This window comes from Triturus cristatus, chromosome 4_1 (genome assembly GCF_964204655.1).
Source record: "Triturus cristatus chromosome 4_1, aTriCri1.1, whole genome shotgun sequence".
Lineage (NCBI taxonomy): Eukaryota > Metazoa > Chordata > Amphibia > Caudata > Salamandridae > Triturus > Triturus cristatus.
Genome location: NC_140585.1, coordinates 311,029,667 through 311,053,657, shown reverse-complemented (window position 1 = coordinate 311,053,657; position 23,991 = coordinate 311,029,667). Strand labels below are relative to the sequence as shown.

General features: G+C 46.5%; 1 protein-coding gene across 2 annotated transcripts in view; it reads right to left on the bottom strand.

Annotated features, from left to right (window-relative positions):
- Nucleotides 1-6,434: 6,434 nt before the first annotated feature.
- The window catches only part of LOC146854845 (mitochondrial inner membrane protein OXA1L-like), a 236,171-nt gene continuing 218,614 nt past the window's right edge, over nucleotides 6,435-23,991 (bottom strand). For both annotated transcript variants that reach the window (XM_085652222.1, XM_085652221.1), the window contains exons 9-10: nucleotides 7,492-7,572; nucleotides 6,435-6,788 (exon numbers count right to left, since the gene is read on the bottom strand). In XM_085652222.1, the coding sequence (XP_085508348.1) occupies nucleotides 6,679-6,788; nucleotides 7,492-7,572 (191 nt within the window). In that variant the 3' untranslated portion in view covers nucleotides 6,435-6,678. The remainder of the gene's footprint in view (nucleotides 6,789-7,491; nucleotides 7,573-23,991) is intronic.

Sequence of the window (23,991 nt, the reverse complement as noted above, 5' to 3'; positions counted from 1 at the left end):
TTGAGAAATAGGAGGATCCTCAGGGGCCGGACGATATTTTTTAAGAATTCGCGCCGGCGCGGATTTGATAGTCGCTGGCTTGAGGAAGATGTCCATTACCGGTTTAAGCAACCCAGGGACTAAAGGCAACAGTGGACGAGACACCGCTCGCTCATGAAGGGTCTCGAAGATGACAGAGGTGGTTTCTTGAACAGGCATGGGAATGTTCAATTTTGTCGCTCCTCTGCACAACACATCTTGGAAGGTGCCGATGCCGTCCACTGGCGATACTCTAGATGGTGGTGTATCTGAGAGTGTGGGTGAATAATCCCTTCTGGACGAACGGGTTGACGAAGAGGATGAGGGGGACCTACGCCGCCTTCTCCCCGATCTGATTGACTCTTCTACGAGAGGTGGATCACCTTCTGGGCGAACGTGAGCGCCGTTGGAATTCTCTTTCTCGAGAATGGGATCTTGCTGGTCGTGATGGTTGATCCAGAGCCCTCAATCTTGTTAAGGAAGCATTAACTGCCTGAATCATCGAAGTGTCCTGAGGTATTTCCCTGATGGGGCTCTGAGTCAGAGTATGGTCCTCTTCTTGAGAAGTATGTTCCACTGGAGGAGCTGGAGAGAAACCCAACACCTCCGGCGATCCGGATCTTGATCTCGAGCCTTCAGAGGCTGGAGGTGAAATTGAAATAGGACGAGATGAATCGTGCTCCGATGTGGTATATGCCAATCTATGTGGAGATTTGCGTCTCGATACTGGCTTGAAAGTCAAACGAATGTGTGACGTTTCCTGGTATCCCACCGCAGAGGACCGTCTCGACGGTGATAGGCCTATCACCGGAGATCTGGACTTCGACGCCGAGTGGATAACCGGCGATGTGTCCTGCCTCGACGTCGAGAGCCTTGCCGTCGACGGAGGACTTGCCCTGGACGGAGGTCTAGAACCCAACGGGGACTCTCGCCTCAACGTCACTATCTTCTCCGAAGTTTTGGAGAACTTTGACGACGGAGGCACCTGCCTCGACGTCGACTCAGACGGAGGCACCTGCCTCGACGTCGACTCCGACGGAGGCACCTGCCTCGACGTCGACTCCGACGGAGGCACCCGCCTCGACGTCGAGCGTTCCGACGATGATCTTTGTCTCGACGTCGTCCGCACTTTCGAAGACGATCGCCTTTCTCTTGACAGCGAATCAGGTCTCGACGTCGAAGATCTTCCCGGATCTTTTGACAACGATCTTTGCCTCGACGCCAATGTAGATTTCGACGTCGAACGCCTGCGCTCTTCATGCGACGTCGACTTTTCTCTTGGTGTTGATTTCGACGTTGAGCGATGTCTATCCTTTGACGTCGAACGATGTCTTCTTGACGCCGATCGGTGATGACTCTCCTTCGACGCCGAAGGATGTTTTCTTGACGTCGAAGTTGCCGATGACGAACAAATGCGCTTCGCCGCCGGATCGAGTGTCGACGTGGACTTTCTTTTGGAAGCATGACTCTCCCTGGACTCCTCCCCTCTCAGCGACGATCCCGCCGCTGGAGTCTTCGACGCCGAGCCCGACGCCGATGGAGAACAAACAGGGACCAGCTGCTTAGACGTCGACCGCTCCGAAAGGCCATAAAGCCTAATTCTCTCTCTCTTCTTCAAAGTTCTCTTTAAAAGGTCCTTGCAGTGACGACAGGATGCAGGAGAGTGAGAATCCGGTAGACAGACGATACACACATCGTGTGTGTCTGAAGAGGCCTTCTTTTTGCCACAGGATGGACAAGGCATGAATAAAGAAGGCATTTTTCTGACAGAAAAAAATGTTAAATCTAGTCAGAAAACACAGGAAATACGCTTCCCCAACAGAATTTAACAAGAGGAAGCCAAAAAAATTACTATAAAAGTAACAATTCTCGACTGGAAAGTCAAAAATGAAGAGAGCTGAATTCCAGGGTCCTGACTGAAGGAGCTGGAAAGAACAACTGACCCAACTGTCACCCCTGAGGCATGATGGGATATTGGAGTCAGGGCTGTCTTAAAGGCACGGTGCCAGTTTTTACCTGTACAAGGCTTTTCAGTCTCTATGGTATTGTATTGCAATGCAGCCTGTAGGCCAACAATGTTTTGTGGATCTGAGTTTTGCACAGTGTTCTCTTTTCTTTATCATGAGCTTTTACCTCATTAAAAAAAAAAAATTTTTTAAAAAAGAGATTTAGGTGTATTATTATACCTATGGTGGATTATTGGATATTTGTGTCTACATTGTCTAGCCTTCTATGGGGGCTGCATTTGCTTGGAAAAAATAATATAGGTTTATACATATACAGAGCTGTATATATATATGTTTTTCATATATAATTTTATTATTTCCGGGGTCCCCGCACATGGGCGGGAATATTCAGTGCTTATGACTTTGATGAGGATCCCCTGGAAGAGAAGGTCACTGCCACTAAGATTGGGAAAAGTTCCAGGAATTAAATGTCATTTGTTACCCCAGTGTCCACCCACCAGGCGATCCAACGTTAAGCTGCCCACTGTTGGCCAAGTATGGCGCCGAAACCCTCACTCCCTGCTGTATCTGTCATAAGGCCAAGCTCAGGACTAAACCTGGGTGGGCTGGGCCACACCACCGCGCCGTTGAAGTCACGCAGGAATGCCATCCAAATCCGCATATCCCGTTTAACCTCGCTGGACAACCGGTGTGGTGATGTTTTTCCTTCAGCCCTGCCATTGCCTGTGCGATAGATAAGGAAAAAGGGGCGGGCCTTAGGGTGATCCTTAGGGCAAAATTCAACATACCTCTTGCCTTCTGCAGTTGATGCAAAGTGACTTTTTCTTTGCTTAAACAATCTGCCAGAGCTAGCGTGAAACTATCCACCTTGCTCAATGGGAAGCCTGACACACCCTCAGTGGAATCTAACTCAATGCCCAGGAATTCAATTTGTGGGACGGTTTTTCCTTGTGCCAGGGGGACCCCAAGGCCCCTCATGAGTGCACAAAATGCCTCCAATGCCCTGTCGCACTCCTGTGACTGTGGTGCCCCTACAAACAAGGGGGCATATTATCAAGAACGGCGTTAAATATATGGCCGCTTTAGCGGCAAAGCGGCGATAATGGGCTTGATAATATGCCCTTGAGAATTCCAATAGAAGCCCATGTTCACACCAGAACATGGGCTTCTATTGGAATTCACAAGGGCATATTATCAAGCCTTTTAGACCTGGCACCATTGGCGTGGGTCTCCCTTCCATTTTTTGCTGTTGTCTCCTCTGTTTTTGCTGGTGTTAGATGCTCTTGGCATTGCCATTCCGTGCCACAGCGCGAATGCTTCCTGTGTAAATAGGATATGTGAATTGGTATTTGCTGTGGTCTGGGCACTGAAGAAGCGGAGACCATACCTGTTTGGGATTCACTTCCAGGTTCAGACAGACCACAGGCCCCTCAGATGGCTGATGCAGATGAGGGGTGAGAATCCCAAGTTGTTAAAGTGGTCCATTTCCCTACAGGGTATGGACTTCATGGTGGAACACCGCCCTGGTACAGAACACGCCAATGCTGATAGTCTGTCCAGATTTTTCCGCCTTAGTGATGAGAACTCCCAAGGGGATGGGTAGTTCTCCCCACATTTCAGCTGGAGGGGACGCGTGTTAGACCTGGCACCATTGGCGTGGGTCTCCCTTCCATTTTTCGCTGTTGTCTCCTCTGTTTTTGCTGGTGTTAGATGCTCTGGGCGCTGTGTCACTGCCATTCAGTGCCACAGCGCGAATGCTCCCTGTGTAAATAGGATATGTGAATTGGTATATCCATGATTGGCTTATCTGGTTTACCTGTTAGTCCCTAGTAGCGTGGCCTGTGTGTGCCCAGGGCTGGTAAACCAAATGCTGCTGGTGGGTCTGCAGCGCTGGGTTGCACCACCCACAGAAGCAGCCTGTAAAGTGTGTCTCAGACCTGCCATTGCATAGTCTGTGTACAGTCCAGAACTGCCATCTTGGCTGTGAAGTTCACCCACTTCCCAGCCCCTGAACCTTCCCTTGGCATCATATAAGTCACCCCTATGGTAGGGTGCATTGTATGCAGGTCTCTCAGATGGGCAGTGATGTGGCTGTGGAGGGGGATGTTGAGGATGAGGCGTGCGGAGGCGTTCTGTATGCGTTGAAGTCTTTTGTGGAGTTTGGCCGTGGTTCCCGCTTAGAGGGCGTTGCCATAGTCCAGCCTGCTGCTGACGAGGGCCTGGGTGACGGTCCTTCTCCCGGAGTTGGGGTGTGATGATGGAGCTTGCTTTGTTGAAGATGTGGTGGGGGCAGGGGTCGGATGGCTAGCCCGAGCAGAATGTGTTAATTATTTTGATGGCATCGTCGTCGTTGATGTGGTTCCAGGAGAGCAGGAGGCCGGTGTGGCTGGGGGGCGGTGAGTTAGAGGTGTCGGCGGCTGTCGGGGGGGGGGGGGTCTGGGTGTTGAAGCTGTCGTGGAGGTCTGATTTTGCGGTGAAAGAAGTTGGCTAGGGAGTCGCAGAGGTCTTGCGACGGCGGGATGTCGTTGGAGCTGGTGTTAGCGAGTTCCTTCACGATGTTGAAGAGCTCATTGCAGTTATGCGTGTTGTTGATGCGTTCCTTGAAGGAGGATCTCTTGGCGGTTCGAATGAGTTGGTGGTGCTGGCGGCTGGTGTTCTTGAGGGCAGCGTGGTTGTATGGTGTCTGTTCGTGGTGCCACATCTTCTCAAGTTTTCGGCAGGTCTGCTTAGATGCCTGGAGGTCGGTGGTGAACCAGCTGGCCCTTCTGTTGGTGCGTTTAGTTGAGGGTTTCTTGATCGGGGCAAGTGTTGGCGCAGTCGTCAATCCATTGCCTGAGGTTGCGGGCGGCTGTGTCGGTGTCGGAGGGGTTGGTTGGTGGGTGTCGGGCGAGGGTGGTTATTAGCTGGTCTTTGGTGACCTTGTTCCAGCTGCAGTGGGGGGGGATTCGTTGAGGGTGGCTGTGCGTGGTGTGTTTGTCGAAGGATAAGTGGATGCAGCGGTGGTCGGTCCAGTGGAGTTCGGAGGTGTGGTTGCTGGCGGAAAAGATGGGGTCAAGCGTGTGTCCGGCGGAGTGGGTGGGTGTCGTCACAAGCTGTTTGAGTTTGAGGTTGGCGAGGTTGTCGAGCAGGGTGGTTGAGTTGCTGTCGTTGACGTTCGAGGTGGAAGTTCAGGTCTCCGAGGAGGATGTAGTCTGTGGAGGCCAGGGCGTGCGTGCGGACGACGTCTGTGATGGAGTCGCTGAACTGTAGACTAGGGTTCCTCTGAGGGTGGTGTTGGGATCGATGTGGATCTGGAAGTGCAGGTGTTCGGCGGTGCTAAGGGTGTCTTCGGTGCTGGTCGAGATTCTGAGGGTATTCCTGTGGACGATGGCGATTCCTCCTCCCGGGTCTGTTGATGCGGTCCCTGCGGGTGATCGTCTAGCTGTCCGGGATGACTATGGCAATGTCGGGCACCGAGGAGGGGTTCATTCAGGTCTCCGTCAGGAAGGTGACGTCCGGGGAGGATGAGTCGGGTAGGTCCCAGAGTTAGACGGTGTGCTTGTGGACGGAGCGGGTGTTGAGTAGCATGCATCTGAGATGGTTGTGACCTGCCCTGGTTGGGGTGGGTGGGTGGGGGGGGAGGGGGGGGGGAGGGGGTTGGGCAGGATGTGCAGGTGTTTGGTGGCTGGTGAAGCTGCAGCTCCGGCAGGAGAAGGGTCCGTGAGTGAGCTTCGTGGTGGCCTGGAAACAGGTGGATGACCTGCTGGCATTGAGTTTGTGGAGGATGTTGGCATCGTTGCGGCGTTGGGGCGTTCGCGGGGGCCAGGGGGTCTGGCGCTGGCCACGGATGCGCAGCGGTCACCATTAAGAAGGGGAGGTGGGAGGGAGAAGCAGCTGGGAGGCGGGTGCGGGGAGCGAATGGACGAGCGAGGGGGACAGGGCCACAGGGGATGGGTGGGGAGGGCATATTTGGATTTGCCAGTTTTTAGGCAGAAAGGAGATTCAAGATGTAACCTGTGAGTGAATTAGGATTGAGGGTGCAGCTTGTATTAGATTGCAAGAGCAAAGCCAGTGGAAGGAGCGCACAGAAGGGCTAGTCCCATGGCAGATAGAGAAAGTGGGCCTAGCCCAATGGCAACTGCGGGATGAGGACCCAGCTTAAGACAGTGGTACTGGGAAGAAGAGGGACCAGCCTGGTGGCAGCTGCAAGATGCAGACCAACCGGGAGGCGGCCGTAGGATGTGGAACCAACCTGGTGGCAGCAAAAAACAAGCAACTAGCATAACTGGGTAAATGGTTTGTCTAACATTAAAAACAGGCCATTTTAGTGTCTGCGGGGGAATGAGGGCACTGCCTAACAGCAGAAGTGGAATAAGGATTCCCACCTAATACTCGGAGCATACCAGAAGGAAATACACACAACCCATTGTTTGATAACATAGCTAGGGCTTCTGCATTTACAAAAAGAGATCAGAACAAAGTATTTTATTTTTGACTGCCTTGGCAAAATTTACAATGGAACAAAGGCTCTGTCTTATTGTCGTTTCCTCCTTTATTGGTCTTGCTTTTGGTGCAGAAAGTTAAAACAGCCATTTGAACAAAAGGTCCAACAATTCTGTAATACCACAAGTCCATGTAATATGCACTCTGCCTGGTGCAAGGTGGCCATGGTGAATCAGGTTGTAGAGTGCATCTTAGCCATTTCAAAGCCATTTTAGCCAATCGTGTCTCGCCATGGATGTTTTGGTTTCTGGTTGCAGGGTGCAACCAAAGCACCTTCTCGCTGCTGCAAAGGATTCTGTGCAAAGGTCTGTCGCAGAGGACCTGTAAACGGAGGAGAAAAAACAGGCCAATGAAAGAGATCTGCACAGGAACAAACAATTTGCGGTTTCCAGGGAAAATATACATTTAAAAAGAGAGCCCTCGTCCTTGCACAAGCAACGAAGGATGGGTAGATCGAGATCCAGTGACTATGCCCACAAAGCGACTGGTGATGAGGCTCTAAGAGATCATGCACAAGGATCTTGGCAACAGAGTGGAAGCAGGGCACACGGATCCAAGCGGTTCTAGCAACAGCGCAGGGAGCATGACAGGATGATCCATTAGGCGAAGGGCCTGGGAAGTGAGAATTGAAGTGCTGTTGGTATTAGAGTCGGGAGCTGCATATAAGGATCCAAAGGGCCTGGCAGGAGCATGGAAGGGCATGAGCAGTCGGGATGCTTAGGCATCAGAGCTTGAGCTAGGGGAGCGAGTGTGGTGGAATGCGAGAAACCAGAATGACCCAAGGCCAAAGGCAAGGGGCAAGGCATAAGGATTCTGAGTGTTCTAGATCAGAAAATGGACCCCAGAATCCACGAGGTCCTACCATCAAAGCAGGTAGGCATGTCTCATGAGGAATAGAATGGTTCTTCCAGCTCTGCAAATAACTAAGTGCAATGCTACAAAGATTATGACTGTTCTATACTATGGGGGTTGAAGAAGTGATATCACCTCATTCACTTAGGATGCAGGGACAGTATGGACTGACCTTTGGCCGCCCGATCCAAGTGCTGTTTGATACTTCTTTCTCTCTCCTCCAGTCGTTGAGCAGTCTGTGCATTCTTCCAGCCTGAAACAAGTGGCATTGGGTGAAAAGATTCAAGAAAACGAGAAACGTGCACCGAAGAGTTTACACCAACAATAGTCCCATAAACTGAACAATGAGATTAGACTCACCTTATGGATGGGTTGTACCCCCAAAAGGCACCACCACTGCAGTGCAAGGTGACTAAGATCTAAGAGTACAAATCGATGGCGGATGGCATTGTGAGAAGGGAGAGAAACTCACCATTTACCTAGGCCCCGATCAAGGAATGTGACTGAGCTACGGAGTTTCCCAGTATATAATCCGTAAAGGAAGGAGTGCTGCTTATTACTCCTAGATTTACCTTTCCTGGCAGCCTGTAAAAAGCCAGCTCTACTGAAATCCCTCCTTCATGAGCGAGACCTCCTGTAAGAACGCATGCGGTCTACCTGCCCCCTGATTCTGCAGCACTGCACCTGTGATCGCATCACATACCCTGAATATTCCATGAATTCAGGAATAAATAAAAGCAAACCAGTCTAAAAAGGTTTTGAAAAACAACTGGATGTCCACTGAGTTTATAACCAGACCGTGAAAATAAAGAAGAATCAATGAAGAATCCGGTTTGACAACTTTATCAAAGTACTTTACATTGCCAGTGCACGAGGTCAGCTCACTCCTAGCTGTCCATATTGCCCTCCCCTTGAGTTTGAGTGCAGCCCATGTGTCTGTTAGAGATACCACACTGTAAACAATCCGGAGGTTCACAACAATAACTAAGCCTGTAGCACGAAGAAGTCTAGATTTGCCCGTAGAGCACCGAATAGATCTTAGTATAGCCCAGGGCAGCTGTGCACGCAGAGCAGTGTAAAACTCCCCCTAGCTCCACACTGCGGCAAGCATCGTAGTACACACAACATGTCCCTGCGGAAGAAAGTCGCTTTACGTGAAGGCAAGTGGTACAGTACTTGACAGCTGCAGATACTGCACTCTTGCTAAAGTGCCTGACTAGATGGAGCACATGTTTGACACAAGCAGTGAACGCTGCCGTGGGATGGAAATACAGCTTCAACGAGATCACGTTGGCCCAAAATGGTCTGCTTCATTCGGAAAAAAATATGGTCATGGCCAAATATATATGAAGGTGTGTGCCTGAGTTCTAATAACCGTGGCCCTGGGCCTATGTCGGAGCAACAAACATTGTTATCACTGCATTTATGTCTACATGTGGCTGGTGTGTAGTAGTTAGGTGGGTGGAACTTGTAAACACTGGCCTGTGCAGGCAGATGTAAAGAACATCGCCCAAGAGACCTCTCTGGGAATATGGATGTGAAGCTTTGACGATCTGTCTTATTGTAATAAGTATTGGCAAAGTCAACAGGTCTCGACTATGCAAGGGCTATAGGCTTTGCCAATATGTATTACCATATTGTACACCAGTGTGGCTACCGTTCAGCATGGCTAAAAGTTAGTAGGGTAAAGGAGTGTGGCATAGAGTGTCAAAGTGGAGTGCAGTGTAATGTTATGGAGTGGCGTACAGTGATGTAGAATTGAGAGGCACAGGTGAAGTGGAGGGGCATGGAGGGGCGTGGAGTGTTGTGGAGGGAGTAGAGTGTCGTAGAATTGAAGGACATAGGATGTCGTGGAGTGACAGTGTCGGGGAGTGGCGTAGAGAGTACTGCCTAGAGCGGAGTAGATTGCCGTGGATTGGTATAGAGTGGAGTAGTGTAGGAGAGTTGAATGGCATAGAGTAGAGTGCTGTTCAGTGAGGCAGAGAGGAGTGTGTCAGAATGGAGTGGAATAGTGTGTCGTATGACAGAGTGGAGTAAAGTGGAATGGAGTGGCATAGAGGGAGTTGCATAAAGCGTCAGAGTGGAGTAGTGTTGTAGAGTGGCATAGAGTGGAGTAGAATTTAATGCAGTAGAGAGTCAGAGTGGCAAGTCGTAGAGTGGCCTAGATTGAAACGGCGTAAAGTACAGTGATGCAGAGTAGATTCACGCAGAGTGCATAGGCTTCAAGTAAAGCGGTGTAGAGTGCATTGGCGTAGAGTGCAGTGGCGTACTGTAGAGTGGTGCTGAGTAGTCTGCAGTTGCATAAAGTGCAGCAGCGTAGAGTAGATTGTTTCAGAGCAGAGTGAAGTGGTGTAGACTGGAGTGGGTCACGGTAGAGTGGAATGATGCAGGATAGAGTGCAGAGGTGTAAAGTAGAGTGGCATAGAGTGCAGTGGCTTAGAATAGTAGCACAGAGTGCAGTGGCATGGAGTGCAGTGGTGCAGAAAAGATTGCAGTGGCGTGGAGTGATGCAGAGTGTAATGGCAGTAGAGTGGTGCAGAGTTGTGGGGTGCAGAGTAGAGTGCAGTGGCAGACTGCAGTGATGCAGAGTAGAATAGAGTGGTGTAGAGTGCTCTGACAGAGCACAATGTTGTAGAGTGGCATAGCGTGCAGTTGTGAGAGGAGTATAGTGGCACTGAATTCAGTGGCGAAGAGTGCAGTCTTGCAGAGTAGATTTTCGGAGACTGCAGTGGCGGAGTGGAGAGGTATAGAGTAGAGGGGTGCAGACAGCAGGGGCGCAGAGTACAGTTGTGCAGATTACAATAGAGTGGCTTAGAGTACAGTGGCATAGAGTGTTGCAGAGTAAAGTATAGTGGTGTAGAGTGTAGTAGTGCACAGTAATTTGTATAGAGTGCAGTGGCGTAGAGTGCATTGTTTTTTGAGTAAAGTGGTGTTAAGTGCACTGGCGTAGAAAGCAGTAGTTTACAGAAGGGTGGCGTAGAGTAGAGTAGCGCAGCATACAGGCATAGAGTTCAGTGGCAGAGAGTGCAGTGTTGCAGAGTAGACTGTCTTAGAGTGCAGTGGTGTATAGTAAAGAGGCGTAGAGTGCATTACCGTGGAGTTCAGTGGTGCAGAATAGAATAGAGTGCCACAGAGTGCAGTGACGTACAGTACAATGGCGTAGAGTGCAATGGCGTAAAGTGTTGTAGAGTATATTGGCGTAGAGTGCATTGGTTTTGAGTGCAGTAGTGCAGAGTACAGAATGCATTGGTTTTGAGTGCATTGGTTTTGAGTGCATTGGTTTTGAGTGCAGTAGTGCAGAGTGCATTGGTTTTGAGTGCAGTGGCGCAGAGTGGAGTGGCGCCGAGTGGGGTGGCGCCGAGTGGGGTAACGCCGAGTGGGGTGGCGCCGAGTGGGGTGGCGCCGAGTGGGGTGGCGCCGAGTGGGGTGGCGCCGAGTGGGGTGGCGCCGAGTGGGGTGGCGCCGAGTGGGGTGGCGCCGAGTGGGGTGGCGCCGAGTGGGGTGGTGCTGAGTGGGGTGGCGCCGAGTGGGGTGGCGCCGAGTGGGGGGCAGTGGCGCCGAGTGGAGGGCAGTGTCGCAGAGTAAATTTGTTTCAGAGTGGATTGATGCATGGTAGAGTGCAGTGGCGAATAGTAATGGCATAGAGTGCAGAGAAAATTAGAGTGCCGCAGAATAGGTTAGAGTGACGTCGAGTGGATTAGATTGGCATAGAGCGCACTCAGAGTGGAGTGGTACAGAGTAGAGTGCATTGGCACAGACTGCAGTGTTGCATTGTATAGAAGCGAAGGAAGAGTGACGTGGAGGGGTGCAGAGTAGAGTACAGTAATGCAGTGTGGAGTGGTACAGTGTGGAGTGGTGCAGAGTAGAGTGGAATATGCATTGTGTGGTAGCACAGTGCCATTACAGACAACACATCTTCACTTGAAATGACCATTCATTACATTTGCAGAGACATACAGTTTTTCTGATAAAAAATATACAGTGGACAAATGATAATATGGGAAGTGTCATCACTTAGTGTACTGATTTGTTTTGATCGTATTAAAATATCTATTTCCACCACACTTCAGAATTAGCAAAAATGAATGCTCTTCCTTTGAGCTTTTCTAATTCTGGTATACACTGAAATATCTGCACAGTTCACCTAACGACATTTAAATGTTTGCTGTCTGCTAGAAAAAAAATATCATAGCGTCTTTCTCAAGCAGTCCTCCAGTAGCCAGCATGATTGTCAACTTCTCTCACTTTGAAATCAGATAAAGAAACATAAACACCAAGCTCCCAGGAAGACATAGCCTAACATTGATTTCTGCCTTTGAAAGCACAACAAATGTGACAAGATAGGAACAAGATTTAAAGGCCCATTCATTGAAAGCGAGCACTTGTGGAGAATACAGTTAATAGTGTTTGGGCAAGGGAAGGGGCAAACTCAAGCTGAACAGCCAAAACCAAATAGAGCCAGCAAATGTAAAGCAGGCAAATGTGAGTTAGAAACCACAAAGCCAACAGTTATAAACGGGCAGAATGCATTCCCAGGGAGGCTTTCTGTATGTCCCCAAGATGATGTTAACCTGCACGTGTAGGCCTGCAGGTTGAGATAGCTGAACTGCCTGGTGGGCTGGGACCCCAAAAGGTCTACTGAAAGAATCACTAGGTTGCTACGCTTGTTGCTTTATTTAATATGTATTCATGTCATAAACCTCTTCAGAGCGTGTGAAATCATCTAAAGGGAATGAGGGGTGGGTGGGTGCCGAGGTAGAGCCTATCATTTTGCCTATGGAGTACATTTAATTAGCAGAGTTGCTTCGAGTGTGGCTACTGTAAGAGGGAATGGGATTGGGCTATGCTCAGTTTCCCAGATGTTCGATTACTAGAGAGCCTTCAGCAAACATTTGGCCCTCGGGTTTGAGCTGCATACCGACCTTAGTCAATGGGCACGTACAGGTATTGAGAATTACAGAGGCCTCAAGCAGTCTAGTTTACGGTTGGGTGATCGCATATGAACAATTGTTGCTTACCTGTAAACAGGTGGTTCTCCAGTATTGGTGTCTTTCATAGATTCACATGCTTAAATATTCCCCGTCGTCGGAGTGGGAGTCCCACGGTAAATAAAATAGCAATATATATAGTCATAATATATACCTAAATAATACCATAAATAAAGCTATGTAGGTGTAAAAACACCAAGAATGTACCTATATGAAATCTCCATAGGGATACATGGAGAGAGAAAAAAGACATTTGCAGTCTATCTCTGTCATTATCTTGGTCCAAACTACAGCCAATCAGGCGTCAGCACCTCTCCAGAACCTTCTCCTCAGAGTTCCTGACCTCAGATTTTCGTAGCACCAAAGTGTATGCATAGTTTATGAGGAGGAAAAAGCCTCTGAAGGGAGGAGGGAGGGCCGCATGTGAATCTATGAAAGACACCAATACTGGAGAACCACCTGTTTACAGGTAAGTAACAATTGTTCTTCTCCAGTATTGGGGTGTCTTTCATAGATTCACATGCTTGAATATGAATAGAAAGCAGTTACCATATTATTGTTTCCATAATGACCTCAACATGAGATCGCAATGATCTTAACCTTCTTATAAGAACATCACATTTTATATATATATATATATATATATATATATATATATATATATATATATATATATATTCACTGAAAAAACCATAGGTTTCACACATGTTAGTTAGCTGTACATTTCACTCGTAAAAAACCAATGAAATTCCCGCGTTATAGTTAGTGCAGGCAACTATAACTCACGTGACCGCAATCCTCTGCTGATGCTAATACTATATTTCGACACTTATTTGCCCATGTCTTCTTCCATTAAATTTTAGCTATACATATATTACAAATATTTTTTTTTCATAAAGACACATATGTCATCAGCAGAAGATTGCGGTCGCGTGAGTTATAGTTGCCTGCACTAACTATAACGCGGGAATTTCATTGGTTTTTTACGAGTGAAATGTACAGCTAACTATAACATGTGTGAAACCTATGGTTTTTTCAGTGAATTTGTACGTTTTTTTAAATGCTAAGTTACTTTACGCCATTCGTGGCGTGCGCCCCCAGTTAACGCAGTTCATTCCGTGCGCGCCGGTCGGCGAATCCTCGCGAATTTTTCAAAATAGGTGGGGCGCTACGCTCCGCTCCTTCCCTGAAAGTCTCGGGGGGATTCGTCAAGCGGGGGCTGAGATAAAAGGGGGGTCCCAAAACGCGTTTTTCCCATGCATTTTTCCATAGGACCTTTAGACAGGGCTACAGCCCGAACGGCTGAACAGAATTACTAGAAATTTGGCAGAGAGGTAGTCCTCAGGTCAAGGAAGTGCCTTTTGTAGGTTTGGTGTAAATCTGTTCAGTAGATTCTGAGAAAATAGCCTTTAAATCAATATATATATCTGAGCCAGCTTACGGTGCGCTTACGGTACGCTTACCGTACGCGTACGGTGGCGTGCGCGAGCGCGATTCTGATTGGCTCTTAGATCTTAGTAAACATTCGAATCGGCCGAAACCAGGAAGCGGCGGCCGCCATTTTCTCTCTCGCACTGAGAGTGATGTTTAAAATATTAAGCCCAAAAACATGTAAAGGGGCTGTTTAGACAGCTCCCACACACATAGAAATGTTGAGGGAGTCCCCAAAGATCCCCCAAGGCCAAAAACAGAATTTTTATTTTTTCGCTAATTTCGCCGATTACGCTTACCGTACGCGTACGGTAAAAAATTATAAAAAAAAAAAAAATTATCCACACTCTCCCCACCCCGTGTGCAATTGGTGCCCGAAGGACACCAATTGTTCATGGCTTATTAAAGATGAGTTAAACTAAAATATAAAAAAAAAAAATAATAAAAAAAACCAATTATCCACACTCTCTCCACCCCGTGTGCAAATGGTGCCCGATGGCTTATAACATATACGAAAAATTAAAATATTACCTTTCAAAACGAAGTGCATCATATGTCCTCCATGTGCGCACGGTGCGCGAAGCGCATCGTGCGTACATGGCCCATCTAGCGTAACGTGGGCACACGGTGCGCGTAGCGCACCGCGTGCCCACCGTGCGTGCACGGCACTAACTGCGTAAAGTGGGCGCGCGGTGCGAGAAGCGCACCGCGTGCTCACTGTGCGCGCACGGAACGAACTGCGTTAAGTGGGCGCGCACGCCACGAATGGCGTAAAGTAACTTAGCATTTAAAAAACCGTACAAATTCACTGAAAAAACCATAGGTTTCACACACGTTATAGTTAGGAATTAGCATTTAAAAAACCTTGCAAATTCACTGAAAAAACCATAGGTTTCACACACGTTATAGTTAGGAATTAGCATTTAAAAAACCTTGCAAATTCACTGAAAAAAACATAGGTTTCACACATGTTATAGTTAGCGGAAATTTTACTGATAAAAAACCAATGAAATTCCCCCGTTATAGTTAGTGCAGGCAACTATAACTCACGCGACCGCAATCTTCTGCTGATGACATATGTGTCTTTATGAAAAAAAAATATTTGTAATATATGTATAGCTAAAAATGTATGGAAGAAGACATGGGCAAATAAGTGTCTAAATACAGTATTAGCATCAGCAGAGGATTGCGGTCGCGTGAGTTATAGTTGCCTGCACTAACTATAACGGGGGAATTTCATTGGTTTTTTATCAGTAAAATTTCCGCTAACTATAACATGTGTGAAACCTATGGTTTTTTCAGTGAATTTGCAAGGTTTTTTAAATGCTAATTCCTAACTATAACGTGTGTGAAACCTATGGTTTTTTCAGTGAATATATATATATATATATATATATATATATATATATATTATCTACTGGCGGTCGCCAGTAGATAGTTATAGTTAGGACCGTGTTTCCATAGGAAATCCGCAACATTCTATTTGGAATAACTTTGGCGCCGGTTGACGAATCCTCGCGAAATTTTCAAAATAGGTGGGGCGCTCCGCTCCGCTCCGACCCTTAAAGTGTCGGGGGGATTCGTCAAGCGGGGGCTGAGGAAAAAGGGGGGTCCCAAAATGCATTTTCCCCCATGCAATTTTCCATAGGGACCTTTAGTCCAAGGTACAGCCTGAACGGCTGAACAGAATTACTTGAAATTTGGCAGAGAGGTAGTCCACAGCTCAGGGAAGTGCCTTTTGCAGGTCTGGTGTCAATCTGTTGAGAAAATCAAAAGTAAAATCATATATATATGTGGGCGGAGCCTAGCCACACATCTTATCCTGAGATCTGATTGGCTGTCAGCACTTCATCCAAGAAGTGTTGGCAGCCATCTTGGGACCAATATACATGATAGCACCTCATTAAAAAGCATTGCAGTTAATAGAAGGTTTTAAGACTTTAGTTACATTATAAATCATTTGTTGATGGTACCATACTCATTCTAGGAATTGTGGTATGTTCTAAGGTGATTTCACCATGTGAAAAAGCCTTCTGCTGGGATATCATGATTGAGAGAAAAATATTTTCTCATGCTTTTCCCACAGAGGTTTGGAAGGTGATCTATAAGCTAAACTTAGAGCTTATTTTCTGTAAATTCACATTATCTTTCTCAGTCATGTGAGAATGAAGTCTGACATTCTCAGTAAAACATGTACATCCAACAAGGGCAGAGACTGTCAGTTGATTCCTTTGTGTTCTACTGCAGCTTCCCAGAGTGTTCCAAAGAACAACTAGAGCGCTAACAGTCCTACTTATGATAAACGTATGGCACACCTGAAGCCATCTTGCTTGGATTAAAGTGGTAACTCTTAAAACATTTAATTTAAAAAGGAACAAAATGAGGGGGTTCATTTTTCCATAAAAAGTATGATTAGTGCTGCAGAAAGAAGTGACTTCTCAAATCCTCTTCTATTTCATTAAAAAATTCTGACATGCAGACTGAAACATGCACTTTCAATACCAGCAGCAGTTTTCCCTGGTGAGCAGTAGCTTTACTACAGTGGAATCAAAGTAAAAAACTGAAAGTATTTCCTACTGAGGAGACTGCAGTAAATGAGGAAATTAGGAAACTTCATAACAAATAAGTCTCCCAAGATGGCCACCAGAGACAAAAGAGCCCAAATGTATACATACATACATACATGCCAACAGACCCGATTCAGCCAGGAAACGTCCAATGTTTTTAAGCTCAAATGGGCTTTATTTGATCTGTCTCCTGTCTACAATCTCCTCTTTTTCAATGTAACTCAAAGGGGAAAATCAATACCCCAGTTTTTTTTCAAAATCTCCCTCTTACCAAGCTCAAAATGTTCGCAAGTATGGTACATTGGATCATGGAAGGAAATGGGGTAGGGACATGGACTTGGATAACAGAGGACAGGAGGGACATGGAGAGGTGCACCAAACTGACCCTGCAGGGCAGGCATCAGGGTTTGCAGCAGCACAATACACCACACAGGGCATGCGGGATGGGAGTGCAGCACAACAATCCATAGAAAGCAAGAGGGAGGGGACAGGACCATGCACATGGACAACAGAGAACAGAGGGGCAAGAGGCAATAGTAGCTAGCTGACCATAATGGACAGACAGGAGAGAAAGCTGCAGCATAACAGACCATAAAGGGCAGGAGGGACGGATCAGGGGCATTACAATGGAACAGACAAGCCAGGAGGGAGGGAGTAGGGGTCTGCACATGTAAACAGAGGGCTGGGGGCAAGGGGGCAGGGCAGGAGCAGCAAGATAGCCATGGAGGTCAGGCAGGATGGGCACTAGAAGCAAGACACACCATGAAGAGCAACAGTGAGACTGTGATGGCATACACACAGACCATGGAGGGAAGGTGGGAGGGGGTCAGGGGCAGCTAACTGACCACACATGGAAGGTGGGAGGGGCCATGGCAGCACAGAAGACCATGCATGGCAAGTGGGAGGGTTAGTGGCAGCACAATGGCTATGATGGGCAAGAAGGAGGGTGCAGGGGCATGCACAAAGGACGATGGAGGATAGAAGGGAGGGTCAGGACCTGTGCACAGACAAGAAAGTTCAGGGGAAGGGGCCTCACAACAGACCGCACGGGGCAGGCAGGAGGAGCAGTTGCAGCACAACAGACCAGGGAGGGCAGAAAGGTGTGGCAGTACAATGGACCATGTAGGACAGGAGGAAGAGGATAGGGGCATGGCATGTGGACAGGCAGGGTGGAGGTGGCAGGGACAGGTTACAGTCATCTGACAATGCTTGGCAGGTGGGAGGGGAGTGGCAGCTCAACAGAACACTCAGAGTAGATAGGAGTGGCAGGTCCATGGAACATGGTGGGCAAAAAGGATGGAGCAGGGGCATGCACAAAGACATCGGAGGGCAGGGGGAAGGAGAATAGGGGCAGCAAGCTAAGCACAGAGTTTAAGCAGGAGGTCAATGATGGGGCATAGAATTGGGCAATGGAGGGCAGGAGGAGTGGACTGGTACATCATACTAAATTGAGGGCAGTGGCAGCACATCAGACCATGCATGGCAGGAGGGAGGAGGCTAGTCCATGGATTCACACAACAGAGGATAGGGAGGAGGGGGATGGGGCAGCAAGCTAACTGTTCAGAGAAGGCGGGTATTAGGAACTTTATTGTTTTTAAAACGTGTGTCTGTGCGAACTACTTAAAATATGAACAAGTATGCAGCATAATCTCACTTTTATTCAGGAAGAAGAGGACGTTTGTGACTGTGACTCCGGGCTCACTTTCCAGAAACCCCCCCTGACCCTCCACCCCCTATCGCAAAATGTAATGCCCGTGAAAAGGGTGGGTGAACACAGTGTTATATAGAACATAGTCCTGAGAGCACGATTGAAAATGAAAACTAGATATAGTGTATGGTATAAACTATGCACCAAAAAGTGTGATATAAGATGAACCGGGCATGAAATATAATATGCAATACATTGTGCGCAATGACAGATTCATTGGAGAGCGCGAGATAGCACAGGCACTAGCGCGTGCTATGCGATATGCGCCTTGGAGTGTAATATGCACAGGGCAGTGTTGTGTAACCTAACTAGTCTCTAAAGTTGTAATATAAAATATGTGCTGGGGAGTGTAACGTTGCATATGCACTGTGACAAAGATATGGATCCCAGATTGTAATATGTATGGCATAGCACTGTGCGTTATAACATAGGCATCGAGGAAGGCACGTTAGATGGGGCAATAGAACCCGTGCGAAGACAAGTGTGGCATGACATATTCACGGGGTGGTGTTACAGTGCACATGGGCTAGAGAGTGTCATAGCATATGCACTAGCTGGTGGAATACAACACAGAGGTGTGTGGCACTCGGCAGGCAATGGTGGGTGTAACACAGCATTGGGCTCTGCCAGGAGCGCGCTGTGACTCAAGTGATGTTCGTCCCCTTTCCAGAGAGTAAAATAAAAAGTATTACACATCCGGCAGTGGATGTGTGTTTTATTAACCGTGAGGGGGGTTTCTTCCATAGTTTGTCGAATTTTTGTCGAATCCCCTTTGAATGGCTTGGTGTGCATGTGTATTAAATGTGCCCGTCAATAGCTACCCATGTTTGTATAAATAAACGACAAGGGTGTCTACCGGGATTAGGCACGGTAGGGCATCAGACATGTCAGAGCTTCACTAGTGGTGTAAATACATTCCACGTGGATTCATTGTATGCATAGTCGCCTTTTAATGAATATCACGCAAATCGTCATGGTGATAGGTACGTACGGTTTGTCCAGCATGTCCTAGGTGTGTCTATAAATATATATTTTTTTAAAATAATAAAAAACAGTGGCCGGCCCTGGGGATTGGGGTCAAAAAAATATAATTAGGAGACAGGCCCTGGGGGATGGGGTCATCAGGGCCAATAAATTAGAATAAGAAGGGGAACCACACAGCCCCCCTTCTTAAAAAATTAAAATAAATAAAAGACTGGCATCGTGCCGGAGGCCACGCCCCCTCCTTGCAGTACTCTGCAAACGCACCCCCTGGCGAGTTGTAAGTTGGGGAATTAATTCCTCTTCAATACTGAGGGTCCCTGAGGGCCAACTAGCCCAACAGGCATCTCCAGTATGCACCAGGGAGCTGCGCTGCAGACAGGTGTTCTGAGGCCAAGCCCCTTTTTACACCTCTCTACAACGCAGCTCTGTGGCGCTTACTGGAGGTACCTAGTGGTCTAGTTTGACCCTAGGGACCCTTAGGATTCAAGGGGACTTAATCTCTCAACTTAGAACAGCCACAGGGCGCGTTTACACAGTGGTGAAGGGAGGGGACGGGGCCTGAGGTGACGTGTGCAAACACGCACTATGGCACGTTTTAAATTGGGGATATAATTTCCCTTCAATACTGAGGGCCCCTGGGGGCTAACTAGCCCACCAAGTGCTTCCAGTAAGCGCCACTGAGCTGCATTGCAGAGAGGTGGCCCAGGCCGTGCCACTTTTTACACCTCTCTGCAACGCAGCTCTGTGGCACTTACTGGAGGTACCTAGTGGGCTAGTTGGACCCTAGGGACCCTCAGGATTCAAATGAACTTAATCTCCCAACTAAAAACGGACACAGGGCGTGTTTACACAGTGGTGAAGGGAGGGGACGGGGCCTGAGTTAACGTGTGCAAAAACGCCCTGTGGCCTGTTTTAAGAGGTAGTGTTAACCCCCCTGCCCTATTATATACTAGGGGCTTACAGAGGAGGTCATGCTAATCACAGGGGGACCCCAACGCATAATGTTCCCTAGTGTATGTAGGTGTTTTCACTGTATTCTAAGTGTCTTTTAACATAGCACTGGCTCTAGGACTGGTTGGTCAGACTCAGTTACCACCAGTATCCGTCTGAAAAAGTTGAGGGTACAGGATGATTTTGCAACAAGGATTCTTTCTGCTCTTCTTTTTGTTCTTTCTGCACGTTATCCTTCTTCCTGCACTTTTCTTCGTCTTTGAGGACTTCTGTTGCTTCTTTCTGCACTTCTTTTTTTTCTTTCTGTGCATTTTTTCTTCTTTCTTCACATGTCCTATCTCTGTAGGCATAGTTAGAAATTAGCATTTAAAAAACCTTTGAAATTCACAGAAAAAACCATAGGTTTCAGGCACGTTATAGTTGGGAATTAGCATTTAAAAAACCTCAGAAATTCACTGAAAAAAACATAGGTTTCAGGGGTGTTATAGTTAGCTGGACTTTTCACTTGTACAAAACCATTGAAATTCCCCTGTTATAGTTAGTTCAGCTAACTATAACTCGCGCGCCCGCAATGCACTGCTGATGACGTCACATATTACATCACTCATGACATGGTCAATGACATCACTGATGACATCTCAAATGACATCACTGATGACATCACTGATGACATCATCCTTGTGATAGAGTGGCAGACCTCCTCTCACCCTAATATAACCTTTGATACACACATTCAAAAATAGGGACTCAAATTTTCAAAAGAATGGACATACCAATACCAGTTACAACAACCTCTTCAGTAATTCTAAGATCCACATACACATCCACTCATTCACCAACAGTCCTATACAGTCACTCATACATGTACTCACTCATCATATGTACTCATACACCTATACATCCTGTTACACAATGCCACTCATCCATAGAGTTACTTACTTCTACAGAAACTTACACATACTTAGTCTTCTAAACAATCACTTATAGAAACACATACTTATTCATACAGGAACTCTTTCAATCTCTCACTCTCACATATACTCACTTATATACACCAATAGTCACATATACTAGTTTATAACATATGTAGTTACTCATAAAGACACTATTGAGATAGTCTATCACTCACTAACACACTCATGCACACACTCATCCACCCATACAGTCCTGCACACATGCTGTCTTCAACACATACAAACAGTGAGTCACTCATTCATGCACCTATGCACTACGTAATACCCCCCACCGAACCATATAGACACTCAGACACTCATACTGATACTCAAAAAACCAACTAATAACCTATATAGACACTCATGTAGCTACTCACCAACCCATGCAGCCACTTATACACAAAGTGAGAGACTGATACAGATATTTACACATTTAAACATTACTCACTAAGCCATGTATTCACTAAGATACACTTAATCAGTCAGTTATACAATCAATTTTTCAAAAACAAATCATCCATTTAGACACTTATATACCCATTTATTCTTCCATCGACCTTGAGATATACATATATAAAACATATGTAATTTTCAGAAAAACACACATTCACTGGATGATGTCATCAGTGATGTCATTTGAGATGTCATCAGTGATGTCATGAGTGATGTCACTGACCATGTCATGAGTGATGTAATATGTGACGTCATCAGCAGTGCATTGCGGGTGCGCGAGTTATTGTTAGCTGAACTAACTATAACAGGGGAATTTCAATGGTTTTGTACAAGTGAAAAGTCCAGCTAACTATAACACCCCTGAAACCTATGTTTTTTTCAGTGAATATATATAGTGGTTCTATCTAAACCTGTTCCAGGACTTTTGGTTTTTCATACAATTTAGGCGAAGTACGGCTGTCTTCGTCACTACGGACCCTCTCTCCATTTTGTGGCTGGCGGGCTTGCAGTCGGCATCACGGAAGTGAATTGGTACATAACCTGGAATGGGTATTTGCCGCCCAGCCCCCTGCACTTTACATTTCAACCGGATTTGAACTTGGCTGCCGCGAGAATTTGTTCGAAAGGACCCGAGGCGTCGGAGGACACTTAAGGTACCGGACTGTTCAAACCCCGCGGTAAGCTGGTCATTGGGCTGATTAGATAAGTATAGCAGGTGGAGGAGATAGTGGAATTGATCTTGTTCATGCCACAGAAGCAAATGCTTTGAACAATTGGTTACTGCATGCAGATTAGCGAACCATGATTTCGTCAGCAGACGCGCTGAAGGACCGTGAAACAGCAGCGGACGCTCTGTTTTCAAATGTTTCAAGAATAGAAAATGTACATACCTCTCAAGACACTAACTTAAGCCATGGTGACGATGTTAAATCAATGTTAAAGAAATTAGAAAAGCTTCATCGTACTGAAATGACTAAGTGGTGGGAAAGAAAGTCATTGGAAAAATATAAAGAGGTTGGGAGAGTGCCGCGAGGATTGAGAATAATGATTGCGCCCTCATTTGAAAACCCTAACCCAATGATGTTGAAGGAGTGGGCAACGAACAATTTAGATGCCTCTATGAACATGGTTTTGATTCTGATAAAATACGCGGAAATCGATAGAGAAACAATACTAAAAGAAATAGAGGAAGTCAACATTTTATTGGAAAAAAATGAAAACAAAGACCAAATTAAGAAGGGACGTGAAGAAATACAATCTAGATTGAACAAACATGAGGAATCTATAAAAGAAAGGAAAATCTACAAATTTGCAAGGGATAAGAAAGATTACGAGACTGGACGGGTGTTCACTTTCTCGAAAAAATTCGATAATCTGAAACGTCGAGCGTTAACAAATGTTGAAAGTGACACTATCAGAGTATCGGTTTCTCCCGAACAAATTGATGACAATCTTTCCTCAGTGAATTCAAGTAGTGTGGAGAGCAGTATTGGATCAGAGGAAAATATGGGTCGCAAAACTTCTGAAATACCTACCAATTTTGCACCAGGGGAAGAGCTTTCTTTTTTAGTGGAAGACCGCCGGCAAACTCTGAGACCACGGAATCCAACAATGGGTCAAGAAGTAGAAAGAACCAACGGAGGAAACAGAGGCGGAAAATCAAATTACAGAGGAAGAGGCAGGAAAAATTACAGCAACCGGAGATGAATAAGGTAAAGGTTAATGTTGTGGATAACACGGTGATCAACTTATAAGAAATAACTTTATCAATAGCTGAGCAACAACTGTTAGCCTTAGGTTTGTCATTTTGTCCACCCACTCGCTTTAAATATACTCAGACGAGAGTGGATGTCTTTAAATTTATTCGCAAATTGAAACTTAAAAAGCATTTCCAACTAAAAAATGCAGCGAATACTGCAGCACAGATCCGACCACCACAAGGATTACACTTAAATCTGCAAGCTTCGGATGTGGGCACGATATTAGCAGTGCACTCTTTGGCAAATGACACTAACCTTACGGGGAATTCTACACAGGAAGATCTCCGTGAAATAGATATTGCATGTAATATCCCAGCTAACAGTCCATTTAAACCTCCCTCAACGTTCATCCCCATGATGCCACGAGATGCGATCGATATTTTTAGTGATTGCATGATTGAGGACCTTAAGAAATTAAATAGCAATGTTCTCAAACAAAAAAGGCGCTATAACTATTCTGAGTTACAATACACTAAACTCATCCACAAACTTCAGAAACATACAGAAGTTATTATCAATAAAGCAGATAAGGGCGGTAATATTGTCCTGTGGCCTAGATCTCTCTATCTGGAGGAAGCAGGGCATCATCTCAATGATGCCATGTGTTATAGGAAAGCTAACTTCCAGGAATTGCGCCAAATCAAAGACAAAGTATTTGCCGATTTATTACAATGGAAACGAGTGGGATTATTGACTAAAAATGAATACGACTTTTTAAAGAATGACCATCCCATGACTCCCATTTTATACTTTATTCCTAAAGTGCATAAAAATATAACACCAGTTCCAGGCAGACCCATCATATCTGCGCAAAAAAGTCTACTAGAAGCTATGTCAAAATATGTAGACTACTTTTTACATCAATTTGTGGAAGATC